The sequence below is a fragment of the Thermobia domestica genome, chromosome 2 (genome assembly GCF_964235325.1).
Source record: "Thermobia domestica chromosome 2, izTheDome1.hap1.1, whole genome shotgun sequence".
Lineage (NCBI taxonomy): Eukaryota > Metazoa > Arthropoda > Insecta > Zygentoma > Lepismatidae > Thermobia > Thermobia domestica.
The window spans coordinates 116,917,560-116,940,349 of NC_137455.1; the positions used below are offsets into that span (position 1 = coordinate 116,917,560).

The window sequence follows — 22,790 nt, forward strand, 5'->3', positions numbered from 1 at the left end:
TATGTCATGCTAATCCATCTGTTGTAAGTGGCGATGAGGATATTATCATCTATATATTAGGAAATATAATAATTTCGATTTGAAGCAAGTCACTCTCACAAACAACCATATCATACAGTAAAACCTGTTAAATTGACTTCGTATCTGTGAAATCATTGTGATATATATTACTTCGTAAGTTTGCCCCTTGTATAAGATAATAATAAAAATATATAGTACTATGTAGTAATGCACAATTATGTGTGCTACAGCCAAAAAAAAAAAAAAAAAGTGTAAAATTTAATAACAAACATTTCGATCATTTATTTTAATTGCTAAAAGCAAATTACATCAAATTAATAATTTTCTTCAATTCAGCCAATACTAAACATTTATTTCAAATGTACATTCTCCAACAACTTGTGGGGGTACAGTACGAATTGTTCTCGAAGTGCAGCTGGAAAAGAATGTGAGATGTGACAATTTAATTCCTGGAATGCGTTTGCTGTATCCCTGTGGTGCTGAGTCTCTCAACTATTCATACTCAAACATGTTTTGACACGTTGTGTGATGTTTACCCTTTAGCATGGAGATCCAAATAGAGTAAGCATTACATTAGGTAGTCATTGATCGAATATTTCGCCCGAGCGTTAACGACAAAACAAGTTATCACTAAAGTAATAGCTTCTTTTACCGCTAGCCACACGCAGGCAAAAGTTCGAACAACAACCTTAAACTTATGAACAGAATAAAACTTCAGCGTCGTTTGAACTGAAATAGAACATAAAACAATTATTCGTTTGTATTAATATATTCTGCACCATGCGCAAACTATGAAATAACACGAGGTAGCAATACCCAATCAATCTGACACTCAGATCGCGAGTAGAATAAATGCTCTATTTCCAGTACTATTACACTTACATAACTTTACAATAAGGAGATTGAAATTACTGAAATGTGTAGATACACAAGATAATTGAAATATACGCTGGATTCACATATTTGCTAACTTTTCTATGAATTGTTTTGAGCAGCGAATGTAAAGTGCTTGTCTCGAATCAAAGTCTCGGCACCCAATGTTGATTACGTCATGCAGCTTCTTTGTCCCTGCTACTCACGTGAGGCCCACCTACCAGAGTGACGTAAATACAGGTAGGATTGTGATTGGCTGCTGGCGATGGCCAAGGCCGTCAGCTACTATCGTCTGCTTCGCTGCTGATATATCTATTGTGAGAACATACAACGATTAATTACGCTATGCGTGGAAAAGAAGCAGCCTTCAAAATAAAGTGATTAAATTGTATAAGCTGGGCACACCAAAAATAATGCACAAATAAGTTTATTACAGTTAGAACTTGTGCTCGACTGAACAATGTAATGAAATGAATTCCACATCCCTTGGTTTTGGCTTTTAGATAAGAGGAAACGGATAATTAATGGAAGTGAATGATTATGAAAACATGTGGAATGAGAATGTGAGAGGGGACGAAAGAAACATCGAACTCACATGACCTAGAATCTCTCGCACCAGAGGTGAGCTTTCTGTCATGATCCACCGTGTCCTCCATATGCTTGACTGGGTCGAGACGAGTTAACTCAGTCTTCATGGAGTAGCAGAGCCTTGAGCTGTTGGCTGAAAATGAGTGGCAGAAATCTGGGGCAGCGGATTATATTCGTGAGCTCATACCACAGAAAGTGTTCCTAAACATGAGCAACCACCTTATTTACTTGACTCAGTACTATCTAATCATTGAATGTTCCTTAAATTAAAAACTGCCTCAAGAGGAAAGAGATTTTATGACGTTTAGGGAAGCCAACGCGCCACAACAAATGTGCTGAACAGCACTCCATAGAACAAGTTTTACGAATGTTTCTGACAGAATCACAATTGTCTGACAAATTATGGCGCTTGACAAGACTACTTTGAAAGTGGCAGCAGCCGCTAGTGGCAACCAGACATTTCTTTTTACAATTGATTCCAGGAATTAAATTATTGCATTTCGTATATGTCGGAAAACGACTACAGAGGAAAGATGTGAAATTTCATGTTTTACGTCCTACGTTAGTGGCCTGTAAGCTCAAGAAGACGGATTATTAATGAAAAGTCAACAAAAGCCTCAGTTCGTTAATTAAGCACAAATTTGCTAAAATTATTTTTTTCCGGTTTACAGTTTATACTATTACTGCTTTCAACGTAAATATTTAGTTATACCAGGGATAATGTAAATTGAAAGGTAATTTGAGTGCGCAAGTGTTTACCTGTAATTAGTTAAAGCATAAAAGGAAGAATGAAGAAATATGATTATTTCTGATTAGAAATATATGACCTTTTCTATTCATAGGATATTATAATACGTAAGTTTCCGTCCTTAGGCCGTCCTTACTTTGATATATGAGGAAGATTGCAACCACAGCAAAGGCAATTAGTACTAAGATTTTCAAAAATTAGAATAGAAAATGTTAGTTATCTATATTGGATTAATTATAGATGTTTTCTTTCTTCATTTCGTAATTTTAGCTTTGATATGATTATTTGGAATTTAACGTATCTTGGCAGCGCCAAGATAGTGTACTACGGTCTGTACGACTGCTCGGGTTTTTATCTGAGGCAAGTACCCTACCAGGGAATTGAACCCAAGATCACGTGCATTAGCCTCGTGACAACGGAGGAGCACTTTTTTCTGTTTTTCAAACCGTAGAACAATAACTTGTTCAGTGATTTGCTCTCTTTTACGACTGATACAAGAAATAAGCTGAATAAATAGAATTAAATTACTGAAGATATATTTTTCAAGTATTAATCGTGTTTTAATTCCTTTTCTGTAATATATACTTTTTAGATGCCACTACATGAAAGAGCAGATCCCAGGTTTGTATGGAATGGCCATTTACTTCGTGAATTTGCAAACCAGCCAGAGCTCTATAGATACTGCTTGCCAGTCCTTCATGGTTGTATCCTTTAAGTGCTATTATTTTAATGTAATAGTGTGACCAAATTTTCCTAGCCCTTTCAAACTAATGGACTAAGTGATTTGTTTTTATTTATTTATTTATTTTTGTGCAGTCTTCTGAATATTAATCTGATTTTTAAATCTTGCAACTCACTTCTTCCGGGCATATTAAAGTGATATCAGATTCGACTGGAATATTTAGGTAAGAAATTATTTAGATCAGGAGTTTTTTAATGAAGAAATTCTAAGATAAACTTGGAATTTAATGTTGTAAATGTGTAAGTGGGAATGTAATGTAAGAAAACAAGCTAATTAATTCCTTCCTAACACTCTATTATTTCAAAATAGATAATATTTTCGCTTGTCGAGCTACAGAGGTCCTCAGTAGCATATTTTCTTAAGCTATATTGATCGTTAAGGTTTTTTAAGATTAGTTTAGTCCCACGACTATGGCCGAGGCAGAAAGAGAAGAAGAAGAAGAAAATAATAATAATAATATGGATTGATAATAGTGGAATCATAAAAGTGTAAGAAAACTATTTCCTCTTATATTAGTTAATGCGTTAAAATGCATACATTAATGAATAACATATTTGTAATTGTTCTCTAAATTATATCATTCAACAGTTTAAACAGTGTTCAAACTTTTATAATCATATTACAGTGCATTTTTCTGTTTTTTTACGTCTCTAAACAACACTAGCAACAAACATGATCATTGGGGTGGAAGCAAGTAAGTAAATAAGGACGAAGCTCGAGTTAAAAGGAATGTGTTACTGATTGATTGATTGAAACAAGAGCTATGAGAGTAATGAAATTTGAATCTTGATCAGAACGTAGATTGTGTGCGCTGACTTGTATAAAAGTTGTGATTTTGATATTTTCCTTAATATCGTTAGTTATCACGATAAATAATTGTACTATCAACAGTAAAAGCTTTGTGTGGACTTTGATTTCAAGGAGGTGTTGTTTTCGAGCTGGTTGTCGCCTGTTTATGCGTGGAATTGACGTGGAAGGCAATGTTGCTAACTATGTAGAGACAGAGCAGATTGTTGAATACATGGGAGACAAAGCCTCATTTGTGCAGGTAACTGTATTTCTTGCAAGTTTTAATAAATTTCATGTACAAGCAATGCAAAGAACTTTACTTCATATTTTGTAGCCTTTTCTTTAGTATTCTCCCAACAAGTTGTTTTCACAATTTCTTGAAAAATAGTGAAGAGCCCTCGTTTAAATCATACTGAAGCGTACAAGAATCAAAAATAATTTAAGAACCTGTGCAATGTACATGCAACATGATGATATTACACTATCGTATCAGTTTATTCAGCTCATCGTAAGTTTATTTTCTGCTTGGTTTAAATCGAGGTAATGTAAGAACCGTCAAAAAATGCGTGTTGGTGATTTCAATGTTGTAAAATACATAAACAAGGTGATTTTTACCAATGCACTCTTTAGAGGCAAAAGGGGAAACTGTTAATTAAGCGAATAGGAACGATATAAAGTAAACGCGTAAACAAAACTAGTAAATTTTTTCATCAAATGAAATAAGAAAGTTTTTCAAACATTGATCGAAAACATCACATGCATAAGCTAAAACGTGAGAAAATATTGGCATTGTCTATGTAACTGTAATTTCAAAATGGACGATTATATAAACTACATTGAATCAACAAAAGTCCATGTATATAGTATCTATTCACCGAATATTTTGCTACAAATGCAGTGTGTAGATGTTCTTTTCTTCACTTTATGATTTTCTTCTCACATGTGAGTATTTGAACCGACCAGGGATCGAACTTGGGTTTCCCGCGCAGAAAGTGCTTATGCTAACTATATAGCCACGAGGAGCTCATATATGTATAATTACTGAGTATGCGTAGCCTAAAAAAGAGAAAAACTTTAAGTAACTAAAGCACTTAGAAAGAAATTGACTGATATTTACAAAATAAAACTTACCTCTGAATGCATCCTAGCTTTAAAATTTCCGAATAGTTTCAATAATTCCTTTTGCCTTTCTCGGTGGCTTTGAAATTCCTACTTTAAATCTACGTCATATTTTTGACAGAACTACACCATCGTGTATTATTTATTAGTATTACCGATATTGCTCAGAAAAAAGAATAGAATAACAACACTTAATTTGAAGTTGCCAATTGCCCTTCTTAAATTCTTACGTATGCTTTGGCTACTTGTTTTCCAAAGTCTTTATATGTAGATAATAGCGAAATTTGTCTACATTTGATATATGTCGTAAACCATTTAAACCATTTAACAAGGAGAAAATTCCTGTTTAAAGTTGATCATCGGGAAACAAGCTCTATTAATGGTAATATTTAATGTTTATTTACTTATTTCAAACAAATTTGTTATGTTTAAATAAATTATTTGCTCTTGTTAACAGACTCGAGGATCGGTTCCATTGTTCTGGTCACAACTGCCAAATCTGAAACTCAAACCAAAGCCAGTGCTCAACCCAAATGAAAACCATGTAGATGCATTTCAAAGACATTTTGACAACCAAATCTTTAATTATGGAAGACAAGTTGCTGTTAATTTAGTAGGTATTCTTACAGTCTTAGACGATTAAAGTTAATCATAGTAAATAATATTTTACATAACATCTGTTAAAAAGAAAAAAATAGTGTAAATTAATGTCTTAGTGTTACTTAATACACTTAAAAGAAAAGTAAAAAAGAAAAAGAGAGTAAAAATCTTTTTGTATTGTGTTAAGCATGGGTCTTTAAGCTGTTAAGTGTTTTAACTACTGTTACATAAGTTTGACTCGCTATAAGTTCCAACTATTTTCATTTACCTATTTTTAATTAGTTTATATAAGATCATATGCTATTCTCCTCATTATATTTTTTCCTTAGTACTGAATGTTCATGCTATAAAAAATATTAGTTTATACATTGGCTACAAGGCGTCTAACCAAGCAGAGGCCTGTGTTCGATCCCCGATGTAGGTGGGATTTATTTCTAATTCTAAAGCTTCTCAAGTATTTACCGAGCCTTTTTCAAATTGGTATCCAAGGAACGCTGGGGAGCACGATGCTGCCAACATTGCCTCCTGTACGTACTAGAGTCAAAATGTGGAGCTTTAGCTATCGTGCGACATCACGCCAGCTAGTTTTGGTTGCAGCACCAATAAGTTTCATTTATTTCATACATAAACATTTCTTTTAAGGTTGTTCTTTTTTTATTCTTTTTCTTATAATTATTGCGCTGATATACGTCCAGTTTGGTAACTGGACGATGATAGTCGTTTCTTACTAATTCGAAAATGAAATGAAGTGAGCTTAACATCCCACGATTATGCCCTTTACGCTAAAGGAAACAGATGATTAAGGCAGGTGAATGATAATGGAAAAATTAGTTGAATAAGAATATGGGAGGAAACGGGCGTATTCCGAGAATCAAGCGACTCGATGTTGTCCACTACAAACTTACTTGGCCGAGGATTGTACTAGTGATCCTGTGCACCAGAGGTAAGCGGTCTGCTACTGAACGACACCTAAAACTGAAATGTTATTCTCGATTACGTCAGGTTTCTTAGCAAAACGGAAATTTATCTAATACGAGCCTGTTACCAGGAACAATATTTTTCATTTCTTCCTCTGCCATTTTGCAAAACCCATCTTATCTATAGCCTAGGGTGCAAGGAAAATATATACATGAAACTTCAAGTTTGTATGCGTAATAGTTAAAATAGATCTGTTGATGAGCGAATCAGCGATAGATTCAGTGGATTTATCCTCTTATGATATATATATATATAACGAAAGTAGTCTCTTATTAAAAATTCAGGAAGGAAGGAATAGCTGAAATGCTCCTTCTTCAAATTTGGAGAATATATGTATGGAACGTATTTGAGCTCCTCTCCCTTCCATCAGGATACGCATTAAAATAAAGACGTAATAGTAAAAATTTGTTCTACCTTTTCCTCCACCACCTGTGTACCCGTTTCCACCCCACCCCCATGCCGATGGAAAACGAATTTGGACTTAAAACAGCATCGAGAGTGTCACTATTCATCTCAGCGACCCCGATAATGAATTAGGCAATATCTGTCGTTTTCGAAAATGTTTACATGTTACGCTTCACCCCCAGCCGCGGTGGGATGAATTTGAACTTAAATAGTATCCAGAGTATTCCATTCATCTCAGCAACCCCGAAAACTATGGATTGGACATTAGCATTTGTCGTTTTTAAATATTTTTACGTGTCACCCCTCACCACCATGCTGTTGTGAGATGAATTTCGACTTATACCGTATCCAGAGTATTCCTATTCACCTCAGCAACCCCGAGAACTATGGATTGGACATTAGCATTTGTCATTTTTAAATATTTTTACGTGTCACCCCTCACCACTATGCTGTTGTGAGATGAATTTTGACTTATACCGTATCCAGAGTATCACTATTCATCTCAGCAACCCCGAAAACTATGGATTGGACATTAATATCTGTCACTTTCGAAAATTTTTACGTGTCACTCCTCACCCATATGCCGTTGTGGATAAATTTGGACTTAAACCGTATTTGGAGTATCACTGTTTACGTATCTCAGCAACCCTGAAAACTGTGGATAGGGATTAGTTATTTTCCAATATTTTTACATGTGACTACGTGGAACACACGTATAACTTACCTCAGTAATTATGATTAAATTGCGAGAAAGTCTGATGTGATGCGCGAACACTAACTATATAACTGGAATCAGCTATCTCCATTTATGAAAAATCAGTTCAAATAGCTAAAATAAATTTCCATATGTAAACCAATGTTTTTAGTACATGTAATAGTATTAAGCAGCTCAATGTCATGCAAAGTTGTTTTTCCTATATAATATTTTTGCTGCCGTGCAGTGAGCTATTTCTGTTCTCGATATCTTTGTATTTCTTACTCTTTCTTTTTTAATTATTATTAATTAGTGTAATAATTATTATATTTAATGATTATACGTAATTACTAAGTGTAATAGGTATCCAAAATACATTATTGTTCAGACTACATATATTATGTATATTATATATACTAATAATAAGATTCGTTCTTTTTATCTAGGTTAACCATACAGGTGCGGAAGAAGTCTTGGAGCAAGGCTACCGAGAACTGGTCTTAAAAGCAGCAAATCAAAACATCAGGTGATCAATATGTTATAAGTGTTTGTTGCCGAGTAGTAATTCTCTGTTCGGTAGGGGAAAAAAAAAATCCCTTGGTTTAACATCATATGTTAGTATTTTAGAGAAATGTTATCCAAAGTCAGTTTTTCATAGTATTTCTAATAGTTTTATCTTACATTATGTGTACTTTATGTTGTAGATTACTAGTTGAACGCTCACCGATGGTGCGCAATCTCGAGTTCGATTCCAAGTTGCTGTATGTGTGTTTTTACTGATGAAAAATCTTGTTTCCTTCCACTCTATCCTTCACCAATTATTCAATCAATATATAACTTTCTACTTGAATATATAGCAATGAATATCTCACCCATCATTTAAATTTGTTTGAATTTTGTTTCGTTCTTGAAAATTAGTTCCAACAAATGCATATATCTTTGAAGGTTGGTAAATTCCACTTAGTACTTTACCAAAAATTGAGAGCGTAATCAGATAGAGAAATAATACACATGACATTGTTGGATAACCAAAAGTCGTACACGATGAATATAGCAAATATCAAAGCGGTCCCAGGTTCGATTCCAGGTGGGCATTCGGTCGAAAAAGTGTAAAAACGCTTTTTCATGCCAGCCACCCTGAATTAGGTTATCCTGAGTTTTCCTCATTCACACCAGGGTGTAGATCCCAGGCCGATTCCTTCCTTCCGTATCCCTGGATAGTATGCTCGCCGAGGAACATCATCCCTCTAACGTGACGGGCTAAATGGGCTTAGATGCCGAAAGCCCAGAAATCTAAATTCTAAATAACAAAGTCAAAAACGAAATATTTCAAGTACCACACATTAAATTGTTGAAGTCTTTTACATACATTACTGTATACTAGTATACATATTATTTAATCATAGGAAATGCTGAACTTATTTGATAGATTTATATTTACATCATTTGTTAGCAGCACCAGAAAGGTTATATAGAACAAAACCTGCAATTTAAAGCGGAATCTGAATTACTATAGTGCGTTCGGTGTTCTCTTATCGAGAACCGAACTGGGGACATCATGCACTAAACGCGCGCGCGCACTTGCCATTAGCCTAGGAAGGAAGGCGAAATATTACACTCGTAATCATAGGAAAGTAATATATATATATATATATATATATATATAGAGAGAGAGAGAGAGAGAGAGAGAGAGAGACGATAGAGCGCGAGTGTTTGTTGTACGTGGTTCTATTCACGTTGGGAACGCAGATTTTCGATTTTGACCCAGTATCCTGTGGCAGTTTGGAAACAAGTTGAATTACTGTGTAACGAATTCTGGTCTAGAAAGGAAAAAGGTGCTGGGAGTCGGTGTCCCAACCACACATCAGCCAGTTGAACCTGCTGACTGGCCATGTCCTTTCCCAAGCCAGGGAGTTAAGCTTTAGTTCAGTATATGGTACGCTTCCATTGAGAATAAGCAAGTACTGTATTAAGGCGGATACCTTTGCTACTTATGCTACGGCGTTTTACTTTCAAATCATTACGAAGGTTTCGCAGCAGGCCTCGTTAATATGTTGCAGTAACGTTATGACCACAGATTAGGTAATCAGTGAGAATTACGCCTTTGCAATTCCAGAAAAATTGAAAACATGACTTCGTTTACAGAATATTGCACACAGATCTTGATTGGTGGGGGGAGTTGGATTGCTTCCACTGTTTACTCATAACTTCAGTCTCTGGGTCAGGGGGAACACTTCGGATACATAATTATCCGAGACATTATAATCAACTGCCGTTTCTAAAAACGAATAAGCAAATTCGACACTGTCACTCATTCCGGACGTCTTTCCTTCAAAACTTTTATACGTAGGAACATATAAATTACACATTAGTATCTTAGGAGTTTGACGTATTTATTACTTAAGTTTCATACATATAGCTCAATCTTCCCAAGCAAGGGCAAGAACTTATTCATAACTTAGTGTAGTAGTGAGTAGATAGTAAACATTCATTGAAAGTCACTACTTTTGTATTTAATGTTACGTATTTCCTTTCTCGTTGTACTTGAATTTACAACAATGGTTTTTGGTTTTATAGATACGAAGCGTTTGACTTTCATCATGAATGCAGACGAATGAGATGGGATAGGTTAAGCATCTTAATAGACAGATTGGCCCATGAGCAAGATGAATTCGGATTCTTTCTGATGACCAGGGATGGAACACTTGTAAGCCAACAAGATGGAGTTTTTAGGACAAATTGTGTAGATTGTCTTGATCGCACAAATGTTGTTCAGAGCATGTTAGCCAAAAGAAATCTACAGATTGTTCTTAAGGTACAAAAACTTTATATAAGCATGTTCTGTTATTATATTGATCTTTGTTGGTAGACGATTAGAGACTGTTCTTAGTTTTTATATCAAATCAGAAGTAATATAAAATTATAAAATAGGCGTTCTGTGATAATGCGCATGCTTTTTAAAGCACGGGTATGGTGCTTCGAATTCCGATCGTACCGGATAGTTTTTAAGAGTGCAAATGCAGTGTACGTAAGTGTTATTGTGACATTCTCACCCAATTTTATTCTGGCATTGGTCTTATTACAATTAATTTTCATGATCTTTATATGTAAAAGAAGAAATCCTGAGTGAGTGAGTGACTGATCAGCGCCCAAGCCAAGCCGTTTAAGTGACAAACCTAAAATTTAATAGGGTGTAGAATTGTAACGTAAGGTACCACAAAAAAAGAATTTTTGAAAATTCGACGGGAAGAGAGGAAGGATGGCAGTTATTATTGTAAAATGTCCATATCTCGGAATTCTAAAAATTAGATACATGAATCAGTGTTTATCTATATTGATCCCGCAAAGGAAAAAGAGAGTGTAGAGAGAAAAGGGGGTGGGAATTGCACTTAAATCTATATCTTATGTCTAGGTGGCATTGTGGCATGACATACCTGCTTATATCTAGAGATTTCATATATATATATATATAACATACAATTTAAGGTTAGAGACATGAAATTTGGTATTTGGACTTCTCATTTAAAATAATTAGGTACATGTTTATATATATATATATATATATATATATATATATATATAGATATAGATAGATAGATAGATAGATAGATAGATAAGAAAAGAAGAAAAGAGTGGATAGAAAAAGATGTGGCGATTACAAATTATTAAAATAAGACTCCATAACTCGGAAGGTTAAGTACCGAAAATTTAATACCTGAATTTATCATTTAATGTAATTTAACACGTGTTTCAACGTTTTTTGATGTTTGACCTAGATGGGGAAAAAACGGGGTAGGCAGGAAAGAATGGTGTGGGATTGCAATTATTAAAATTAGGTGTGCATATCTCGTAATCCCTTAAGGTTAGAGACATGAAATTCCGTGTTTAGACCCGTTATTTTTCTTTTAAAAAAAGTGCTGTTTCACTTTTTTTTATATTTGTCCTAGAAGGGAAAAAAAAAGGTCGGGGTTCCAATTGTATAACAAGATGATCATATCTCGAAAACCTTTAAAGTTGCAGACATGAAATTTGGAATTTGGACTTTTCACTTAAAATAATTAAAGACGTGTTTCAGCCCTTTTTTATATTTCTTCTAGAAGGAAAGAAAAAAGGTGGAAAGTAAAAAAGGGGAGGTTGCTATTGTTATACAGGATGATCATGTCTCGAAATCGTTTAAAGGTAGAGAAATGAAATTGGAATTTACTTTTCACTTAAAATAATTAAAGCTGTATTTCAGCACTTTTTAATATTTCCCCTACAAGGGAAGAAAAATGGGATTTACAACTGTTGTAATAAGATGGCCGTATTTCGAAATCTTTTAAAGTTAGAGGCATGAAAATTGGTATTTGGGTTTTTGATTTAAAATATGTTTTGGACGTTTTTCAATGTTTCCCTTTAAGAAGAAGAAAAAAGTGGAGTTGCAATTGTTATAAGATTGCCATTTCTTCAAATCCTTAAGATTCGAGACATATTAGAGATACTTGGTATATAAACTCTTTATTCAAAACAAGTGGGCATATGCCACAACGTTTCCAGAAATTCCACGTATAGCAAGAAAACGGGGCACAATTTCTAATTATTTTCTCAGTATTTAAAAATTACGCTGAGGCTGTAACCTCATCATCAGGGGAAACAGGTGAATCATTTTAAGTGAATTTTGAACACAGTTAGCACTTTGTACAACATGAGTTTCTGTCATTTCACTTAGATTTAAATACATATTCTAAGGGAGAAAGGGATTTAATTTTTTAAGTAAGAGTAATTCCATAAACATAAATGTTTCCAATCATGTACTAAGGCATGCAAGCCAAATTTGCAGATATTTTCTTGAGGTGAGTTGTACAGGGCCAAGAAGAATTTTTCTCCGTCTCCTTACTTTTCGAATTGTTTTATACATATTAATAGGTTATGCGGTTGTTGTAAACACAGTGAAAGAGTGAAATGTCTCCTTATTCACATCACTCACTATCGTCGATGGTCTACTGCATCGTGGATTGTCCAGTAGAGAGAAATCACCTTCTTTAAACATCTACAACCACCGCTGGATACTGCTGCGATCGAATGTGTCCTGCCATAAACAGGGAGCAACTTCCTGTGAATCGATGTGGCAAAGTCATCACCGGTCTTGAAGAGAAACTACATCACCGACCGTTGTCGCAACCTGACATCTACTTCACGGTCCATTATGGCTCACCTGTAAATAAAAGAAAATACTTTTATATACCAACTTATAGCTAAATGTTCCAAGTATGTTCACCAAAAAAAAAAAAAAATTCTCCTCCTGCAACAAATAAAAAAATTAGAGACCACTGTGCAAAACTTTTTAAATACCCTTTGTATTTTGACTTTATCTGCTATCTTATAAACATGTTCGAGAAAGATTTATTTGCATAATATATCCTAGTATAAAGCTGTATATTAACACCATTAATAGTTTTTAATCATAAGATCTGCATTCATTCTTAACACAATGTGTTTGTGACATGCAGGAAAAAGGATAGATTTTAATCTCTCTATATAAAAGAAACAGTCTTGACTGATCGACGCCCAGGTCAAACTGTGCTGGAAACTTGAAATTTTGACAGTGTATACGATTTGTGAGTAAAGTACCACTAAGAAAGGATTAGGAGGAAGTAAGGAAATTAAAGTGGTAATTATTCAGGGTGTCTATCGGTCACGAAAAAGTCACGAAATCAGAAAACGGTCATGAAAGTCACGAAAAAGCCACGAAATTCAGCTTTTGGGTCACGATTTTTTTTAACTGTACAAATGTAAGTACAGATTGGAAAATTTTGTTCCATGAAACGTCAAAATTCACCACCAAATATGTCACTGGTCGGCTTTAGACGCTATCAGATCGCAAGCATAGTACGTTTCTATCGCATGGATGAAAATTCGACCTAATTCGCACCCAAATTCGCTCTTAAAAATATTATGAAATTTTATGATTTGGTAAAGAAAAGGTCACGAAAAAGTCACGAAATTACATTTTGGAATTTTAGTAGACATCCTGTTATTATAGTAAAATGTCGATACCTTTGAATTGAAGAGACATGAAATTTGGTGTATGGACTTCACATTTAAAACAAATAGATACATATTTCGCCGTTTTTTAATATTTTCCATAGAAGGAAAATATGTTGGGGCTACAACCATTATAACAGGATGACCATGTAAGAAATAATAAATTTAAAAAGAGACTTAGTGTGTCTAAACTTGAACTGTGCCCAACTATCCTTCGATGCTCCAAATTAGATAGTTCCGAGCTTCTTATCTATCTTGTTAGGCCTAAATGCTCTTACTACAAACGAACATAAATGCATTGCTTATCAATCATATATTTATTCGACTAACTTCCATATCCACATAAGAGTATCCAATGCATATCCTGATCCAACTAAATCTTCAAATATCTATTTATCTAATCAGAGATTACACCAAAGAGAGATAACATAAAAAGATGCCTAAATTCCAATATCCATCTTACTCTGATTGAAATCCATCTTGATCCGAATATTTGTTTTCATGGTGTATTCCCTAACATCTAACATTCCATATAGAGACATGTACAAACTTCTGTAACATTTGGTGTGCGTAATTCATAACCTCATTCCCAACACTCTCCCCTCTTTATACAAATTGAGACAAAATTGATTAGAACAAAAATATTGATTACAAAAATTCTCGAGTAATAATAAAGAAAAAAAAAACATGCAAGACTCATAAAAACTCCCAGAATAATCCAATAATCCTCTAAAATATTTAATCTTCATCTCTTCTTCTTCCATAATACTCCATATTCATCCAATTTTCTATTTAAAATATTCCATATTAATCCAATATTCCAAGTAATCAAACAAATACACTAATTCAAGACTGAAAGTATCTAATACTCCAATTAATCTTCCAGAAAGCACCACACTCGCACTGCGAGTGATCATCTCCCGTTAACGAGAGAAATCGATAGTTTCATCCCATCCTACTTTTTCCAGTGAATCGGCAAGGGAGCCCACACTCGCCACGCGAATAATTATCTCCCATAAGAGAGAGAATCCGTATCTTCTTTCCATCTTTTTCCATTTAATCTGCAAGGAACCACCATACTCGCCCCGCGAATGATCATGTTACGTCATAGAGATTATTCCATAGCTTCCATAAGAGAGATCCACAATTCCTTCTAGAAATATTCAAATTTTCATTTCTTCTCTTACTTCTTTCCATACAGGATCAGCTTTTAATTTGGAACGTAGGTAGTTTAAGCAACCGCGCAAATATAAGAAAATAATAAATTTGGAAAGAGAAACTTAGTGTCTAAATTTGAAGTGTGACCAACTATCCTTCAATGCTCCAAATCAGATAAAGCTTCTTATCTATATTGTTAAGCCTAAATTCTGTTACTGCAAACGAACATAAATGCATTGATTACCAATCATATATTTATTCGACTAACTTTCATATCCACATAAGAATACCCAATACATATCCTGATCCAACTAAATCTCCAGATATCTGTTTACGTAATCAGAGATTACAGCAAAGAGAAATAACATACAAAAGATGCCTAAATTCCAATGTCCATCTTGATCCGAATATTTGTTTTCATAGTGTGTCTGTTATTAAAATAGAGAAGTTATATTTTTTTTTTAATAATAATGATAGATTTATGATTAAATGATAAGGATTCTAGCTAGAAGTACTTTAATTAACAAACATAAATTGAATGTATATATCAATGAATTAGTAAGAATGTTTTTTATGTAGGCATATTAACAGAGAATAGATTCATTTTATCTTTAATGCATTTTCTATCTGAACATTCATTCAAAACATAACAAACTGAGTAAGAAATCTAATTAATGTCAAGAAACAAGTTGTGCTTGCAATTTAAATAGATGATATTATTTACATGAACATGAGGCAATTAGTAGTATAGTGGAGTATCTTTTAAGAAGATTAAATGCATGATAAATTACAAATAAGTGCCTATCGGGAGACCAACCAAATCACATCAGCCTAGTCAAAAACCAATATATCTAATAAGGAATAATAAAAGGTAAACTTAGGTTACTCCAAAAAAAAGTAAGCCATTTTAAGGTGACATCGGTTGAAATTAAAAATCAAAGTTCAAACTAAAGAATAAGCCAAAATCTAGCATAACTCGTGGTTCTCAAGCTTAGTATATATACATAACAAATTGACACAACTTTCATTTTCACTTTTAATGCGTCATTTGTTTTTACCTTTCTGTATTCCTTTCTAATTTAATTTTAAATATCCAAGTTTTCTGGTTATGAATTCATATTATAAAATTATAATTTTTTAATATTACAAATAAATGTTCTGAAAATTTTGTTAAACATGACAATAGTGTATTCCCTAACATCTAACATTCCATATAGAGGCAGTTCGATTCCCGACTGGAGCTCATGTGGTTCGGATTCCACGTTAATCAGTAGGTCCACGTCTCATATAGCCTCGCTGCTGAACGGGACGTTAAACTCAAAATCAACTCAACTCCATATAGAGACATGTACAAACTTCTGTAACATTTGGTGTCCGTAATCCATAACCTCATTCCCAACAAACCATATCTCGAAATCCTTCAAGGTTACAAATGTGACATTTGATATGTAGAGTTTTCATTTAAAATAATTATTCAAGAGTGTTTCAGCTTTTTTTTTTTTTTTTCCTAGAAGGGAAGAAAAAATAGCGGGGTTTCCAATTGTTAAAATAAGTTGGTCATATCTCGAAGTTCCTTAAGGTTGGAAACGTAACATTCGGTATTAGACATTTCAGAGGGTGAAATAAGAGATGCGAGGCCATAGGCGGAGTAAATGCGGGGGCCTGCAGATGAAATTCCCATCTAGCCCAAGGCTAGTTACAATATAAGATGAAACTCAATAATAATAATAATCTCGTATTTTTGTTACAAAAAGCTAGCTTATGCTGCTGCACCTAAAAGCTTGGGGAAAAAGGACTTGCATACGCCAGAATTCGAAGAAATTTTGAGATTATTGAGCTATAACTCCTTTATATATATATATATATATATATATATATATATATATATATATATATATATATATATATAAACCTTGGACTTTTAGCACCATTGACATATCGTTATTAGGAAACAGACACATCGTTATTAGGCAGCAAAGGATTAAAGAGCGCTCGTTCAACATTAAACTGGCGTACAGAGACGTCTGAAAATTCTTTTATTTATTTATTTATTTTGATTTACCTTTTATTTGTAAGTTAAGGACTTAAAGATGTCATTTGAATGAAATGAGGAGTTGTAACAATAACAGACTACGATTAATATGTTTATATTTTGATTGGTTGATTGCAGGGTGGAAAAAAATCATGATTTTTTTAAAAAAAAATCATTTTTGATGATTTTTTTGATTTAAATCGATTTTTTTGATTTAAATCAAATCTTTCTCCTCGTATAATACAAGTCGCGAACTGAAGAAAAAACATTAGGAATTAGTTTTAAATGTTAATTATGCCATTTAAGTGAAAGTATTGGGGTTGAATTTTGAATTAATCCCCAATCGATAACCTATATCAATCCCAAACAATGTTTTTTAACAATTTTAAATTATGGCTTTTTTTTGGTAAATTATAGACTTTCATTCAAGCATCATCCCTATTTATCCTAGGATCATGGATCATACCTCCTTCTCTTTAGAATAGAACAGCCTTTAAAACGATAACATTCACATTTTCCCTATCATGTCCCTGAAGCGGAAAATTTTGAGAGAAGTCGGGATCTTTTCTGATTTTTTTTTTTTTTTTTTTTCAAATTTTGATCCCCTGTGGAGCACAGATCTCAAAATCAACTGGGAAATACTAAGGGTGTACTAAATGTGTGTACAAAATTTCAAGCTTCTATGTTGAATAGCAAGGGCGAGAAAAATATTTAACAATAAGCTAAGAACATCCCCACAATACCCCAGATGACCCGGATATAATATAAAAATTTCGTCAGACATCCTTATTTATCCTAGAATCATAATTTGTACATTATTCTCTTCAGAATAAAACAAAGTTTCAAACGGTACCATTCAAATGTCTCCATCGTGTAGGCTATCTGGGACTGGAAAATCACTAGAAAAGGAATTTTCTGTTGAGAAATATCCCATTTTTTACTTTTTACCCCTCTGTACCGCCTCTGTTTAAAGGCAAAGATCTGAAACAAATCTGAAAAATACTAAGGGGTGCAGTGAATGAGTGTCCAAAATTTCAAACTTCTAGATGCAAAAGTAAGTCCGCGAAAAATAATATCCCCAGATTCCCGTATAAAACAGGATCTCAGGTAACAGTTTCCTGAGACATCCCTATTTATCCTAAGATCATGGTTCGTACATCATTCTCTTCAGAATAGAACAGCTTTTCAGATGGTACCATTCGTATGTCTCCATCTTAGGCGGGAAAATCGCGAAGAAAGCTATTTTTTGTTAAAATTATCCTTTTTTTATTACATTTTTGGCCCTTTAGACCCCTCTGTTTTTACGCAGAGATTTGAAATCATCTTTAAAAAAATACTAAGGATGAAGTGAACGAGTGTGCAGAATTTGTCTTCTGAATGCAAAATGTAGGCTCGCCAAAAAATAATAAAAATAGGCACAACAGAAAATATCTTTTTTAAATTTATGACGTCATCACATCCTATGTCTTGACGCAGAGAGGCGTGAAAGCATATGTAACATGCTCTACAATGCCTTCGAGAAAACGAAGTAAAAAGCTTTATTAGTACTTTTTCAATCGAATAATGGAGATTTTAGCCTATCACCTAAAAATAGGTTATATAATTTAAAAGGTTAAGCGTTAAGGAAAAAGTACAGCAACGCTTATCAAAGTGACACTGTTTTTTCTCACAAAAGTTACTGATATTTGGCAGGAGCATATTTTTAAGGAAATTGTAACCAACTTGCGGTACGAAATATATAAATTTTGCCCAAAGTTATAAAATCAAAAACATTTTCGAGAGGGGATAGGACACTTCTAAATACGCCCTATTATCTGGGAACAAATATATAGACGCGCACACAAAAGAATCTTCGTCTTAAATGTCGATGATGATTTCCCCGTTGGAATAGTTAACGATTTACAATATAAACCCTATGTTACGAAGAGAAGAAAACAGGATTGCCCTGTTACCCGTTCAAAACGGGATTTTCCCTAATCATCCTCTGCATGACACTTGTTTCCATACAATGCTGTACATACTGTACATTTGAGTCTCATTGTATTATGATTATCATCTTCCATAATCGAAATAACAGAAACGGGACTTGACTTATTTTCACTTTAAATTATTTCGAAATTTGATTTAAATCAACGATTTTTATTTAAAAAATCAAGTGATTTAAATCTTGATTTAAATCGTGATTTAAATCAGACTGATTTAAATCAATCCACCCTGGTTGATTGCAACATCTTTGCTTCAGTATTGAGACCGTATGGAATGGAATATATTACTGAAACTAGATCTTGATCATTACTCTAGTTTAATTCCATTATTTTAGTTACATTATTCGAGACAAGTACACACAGAGAGAGAATCAAACCAGAACCAGACACGCAGGACCTTACTTGTTTTAAGATATATATGTACAGAATTTTATGAATAGTACACTCATGCGAAAACATTCAAAATGATATGGGTAGATGGAATTGAGAAATGAGTTATTTGAAATCAAAATGAAACAAATAATAATAATAATAATAATAATAATAATAATAATAATAATAATAATAATAATAATAATAAGATATGAAATAATTATTCTTAGGAGGTACAGTAATGCACAACAATAAACACTTCATCATAAGTGTGTAACATGCCGTCAGTCATTTAAGCTTTTTTTTTTTTTTAACACTATTGGTCAACAGCTCGCCCACGCCTATTGGATATATAGTTCAAAGTATGAGATACATTATGTAAATGTCTTTTTAGGGTTTTTTATCTGTATGGGTAAATGTGGTTGCAACAATTCCCGTTTTCATTTTCTGTACAGTTGTCAGTTCAAGAATATAACTGTTGTATTTTAAGAACAATGTATTTATATTTAAATATCTCTGTTCTAAATATCCTTTTCTTTTCATTTTATTTCTTTAATTATAATGATGATGAGAATCATGTTATCTGGCTTAACAGATGTTATTCTTTTTTGCAGAGGTTGGGTATAATGAAGCAGCAACAACAACTTGAAGACCACATTGCTCTGGAATGTTTGTTTAAGAACGTGTGGGCAGATAATGCTGATATCTGTAGTGTACAGTATACAGGAGCTAGTGCATTGAAGACAGACTTTACCCGTACAGGAAAAAGAACTAAGTGGGGTCTTCTGAGAGATGGAGTAAATACACTCATTCGATATTACAAAAATAACTTCGCAGATGGCTTTCGCCAGGTAAATATATAATCATGGTAGATACATACTGTAAGAAAGTGTACGAGGGCAGCTGGGAAGGCTTCTGCAAACTACTACTACTAACAATGGCACTAGTGTTCCGCTATTATAAAATTTGGAAGAATAAATCTTTGTATATTTAAATTATCTTCGATAGTTTGTTTAAGCCTATTCGGTTATTTTTCACAGTAGTACTTGCTGAAAGCATGCTCCAGAACACGATAATATTGCAGAATGCATTATTTGTAGTTGGGGAAGTTCCCGGAAAGAGATCATTTGTAAGTCCAAAAAGTAGCAAATTAGAATAGAATAGTGTGTTTTATTGTCATTAAGCTTTACAAGCAATTTATCGTTCAATTAATATTATATATATATATATATATATATATATATATATATACACAGAGGTTGTTCAGCCTACGTTTGGCCGATTTCATTCCTTCCCCCTCCCGGGCAGAATGGACTTACCCGACCTGGCTCGTGGCGTCCTGCAATGTTGTGCAGTGGCTTCCTGGGAACGGAGTTTTTTTTTCCCGGACGACAATAACGCACAAAACAGGACCATTATTGTGAGTGTTGTGTTAAATTTGTTTCCAAGTGTGTGGGTTTCCGCTCTGTAACCAAAATGCCGCCCAAACTAAGCCGGTTTTGGGAAAGATATGTTGCGGCTCTTTATGACGTCCACTTTTGTGTTTCTGTCATTAGAAAACAGTGCAAGAAGAATGGTTGCAACATCAGTTTAAGTGGAATAAAAAAATGTTATTAAAAAGTACAAGGGCAACGAAGCTCCACCATTTGGATCACCAACGAAGTTGCCTAGGAAGCGGGAATGCACCAAGGCCACCTCCACCATGCAGAGGAAACTTCGCAAAATGGCAATGCAAGAAAATCCGCCAACACAAAGGTGTATGGCTAATCGTCTTGACGTGTCTTTGGGGACTGTGAGCCGGCCGTTACACCATCAACTCAAGCTGGAAAAAGTCATGAAAGCTCGCGGCCATCTTCTCACGGATGCCCACCAAAAGGAACGAAAATGTAACGCCCGGAAGCTGTACGAACGGCATCTATCAAAACAAAGGTGTATGTACGTCGTAACGCTCGATGAAGCATGGATTTACCTTTCCGACTGCGGCAAACCAAGAGCCATCATGTACCAAGAGAAAGGCGCCAAGAACGTCAGAAGATGCGTCCGTGTCTGTAAAGAATCCTTCCCAAAAAGGTTCATGATCGTTACTGGCTACTGTTACCGAGGTAAACTGAAGATTCGTAGGGTGGCGAAGAATTGCAAAATAAATTCGCAGTATTTTCAGGACCAGATCATGCGGCCGATCTACGAGTATGAGATTCCAACAATGTACGGAAATGACGCCAATCTGGTGCGCATTCGCATGGACAAGGCCTCATCACATACCTCACGATCGTCCCTCGCATTCTACAGGGAGATGGAGGAGGCAAGTGGTATACAGGTGATACCTTTCAATGAGGTACCTGTTAAATCTCCAGATGCAAGTCCTATGGACTATTGTGCATTTGAATTGCTGAAGCGGGCTTTGGGAAAACGGCGTGTGACAACTGTGGAAGGACTTTGGAAAGCTGTGCAAAGGGAATGGGACAAGATTTCCCTCCCAGTTCCTCAGAGAAGCCTATTACAGTGGAAATTACGCTGTCGGGCTATTGTTAGGAACAAGGGAAACACATCGAGCACTTAACTGACCTGGCGCCATGGATTCTTCTAAATTTTTAGGTAAGTCGAAATTGGCCAAATGTAGACTGAACAACTTCTATATATACATCATATATATATATATATATATATATATATATATATTAGGGATGACCAGACGGTTTCGGATGACCCGGTTCCGGATCTAGTGAGAATTGGGTACCCGGATTCAGAACCGAGTATCGGGTACTCGGTTCCAGAACCGGGAATTGAGTATCCAGCTTTAGAACAGAATCACCATCATCATAGGTATTATTGGTAGGTCACTTGCCGCAGCTGAGAGGTTTCCATGCTTCACGATCTTCAGCTGACCTCTTCATCTTCATGTATGATTTTTCTGTTTTGATATCGTACTTCAACTGTGGTCTTCTTCACCTCCTCCTCCCTGCCACCATGTCGTCTAGCTCGTCCCTCATGATACAGTTTCTTCTCAGCCAATGTCCCAACGAGGTTCTCTTTCTCTTTCCAATTACATCTAAAATTGCTCTTTTCTCCCCCACCATTTATAACACCCTCTGATTCGTTTTTAGCTCGGCTCAGCTAAATCCCTCCATTCTTCTCCACCTATGTGTCGAAAGTTTTCAGTCTTCCTTTGTCGCTTTTGCGTAATGTTCTCGTTTCTTAAAAGGCTTTTTTCGCCTTCCTATTCATACTTTTACTTCACGTTCGCACTTCGTATCATCGCTAACAATACTACCCAGGTATCGAGAACTAGCCACGTGTTCTATTTTCTCCCCTCTTATATCTATGTTTGACACTGGCCGCTTCACTTCAATCACCATGGCTTTTATCTGTCTAACATTTATTTTCATCCCATATTCTTTACAGCCCTTTCTTAAGGTTCTAACATCTTATTGATTTTCTTTTCAGATTTCACAATCATCTCCATATCATCTGCAAATTGTATACACTTAATCATTCTATCTCCTAACTGAAATGTTGTCTACATTATGCAGGGTCTATTTCACTATCTCTTCTAGATAGATATTAAATAACGTTAGCAAGAGACAACATCTATGTCGAACTCCCCTTCCAATTGCACTCGCCAATATTCTAACACTTACTTTGTTGGTTCATTTACAAGTTTC

The 22,790-nt window shown here is 34.6% G+C and overlaps 1 protein-coding gene across 1 annotated transcript in view; it reads left to right on the forward strand.

Moving 5' to 3' along the window:
• The window catches only part of Sac1 (phosphatidylinositol-3-phosphatase SAC1), a 57,298-nt gene that overhangs the window by 23,841 nt on the left and 10,667 nt on the right, over window positions 1-22,790 (forward strand). Inside the window, exons 5-10 of the mRNA XM_081745147.1 lie at window positions 2,823-2,934; window positions 3,833-4,020; window positions 5,338-5,493; window positions 8,004-8,083; window positions 10,135-10,372; window positions 19,743-19,979. Of these exons, the coding sequence (XP_081601273.1) occupies window positions 2,823-2,934; window positions 3,833-4,020; window positions 5,338-5,493; window positions 8,004-8,083; window positions 10,135-10,372; window positions 19,743-19,979 (1,011 nt within the window). The remainder of the gene's footprint in view (window positions 1-2,822; window positions 2,935-3,832; window positions 4,021-5,337; window positions 5,494-8,003; window positions 8,084-10,134; window positions 10,373-19,742; window positions 19,980-22,790) is intronic.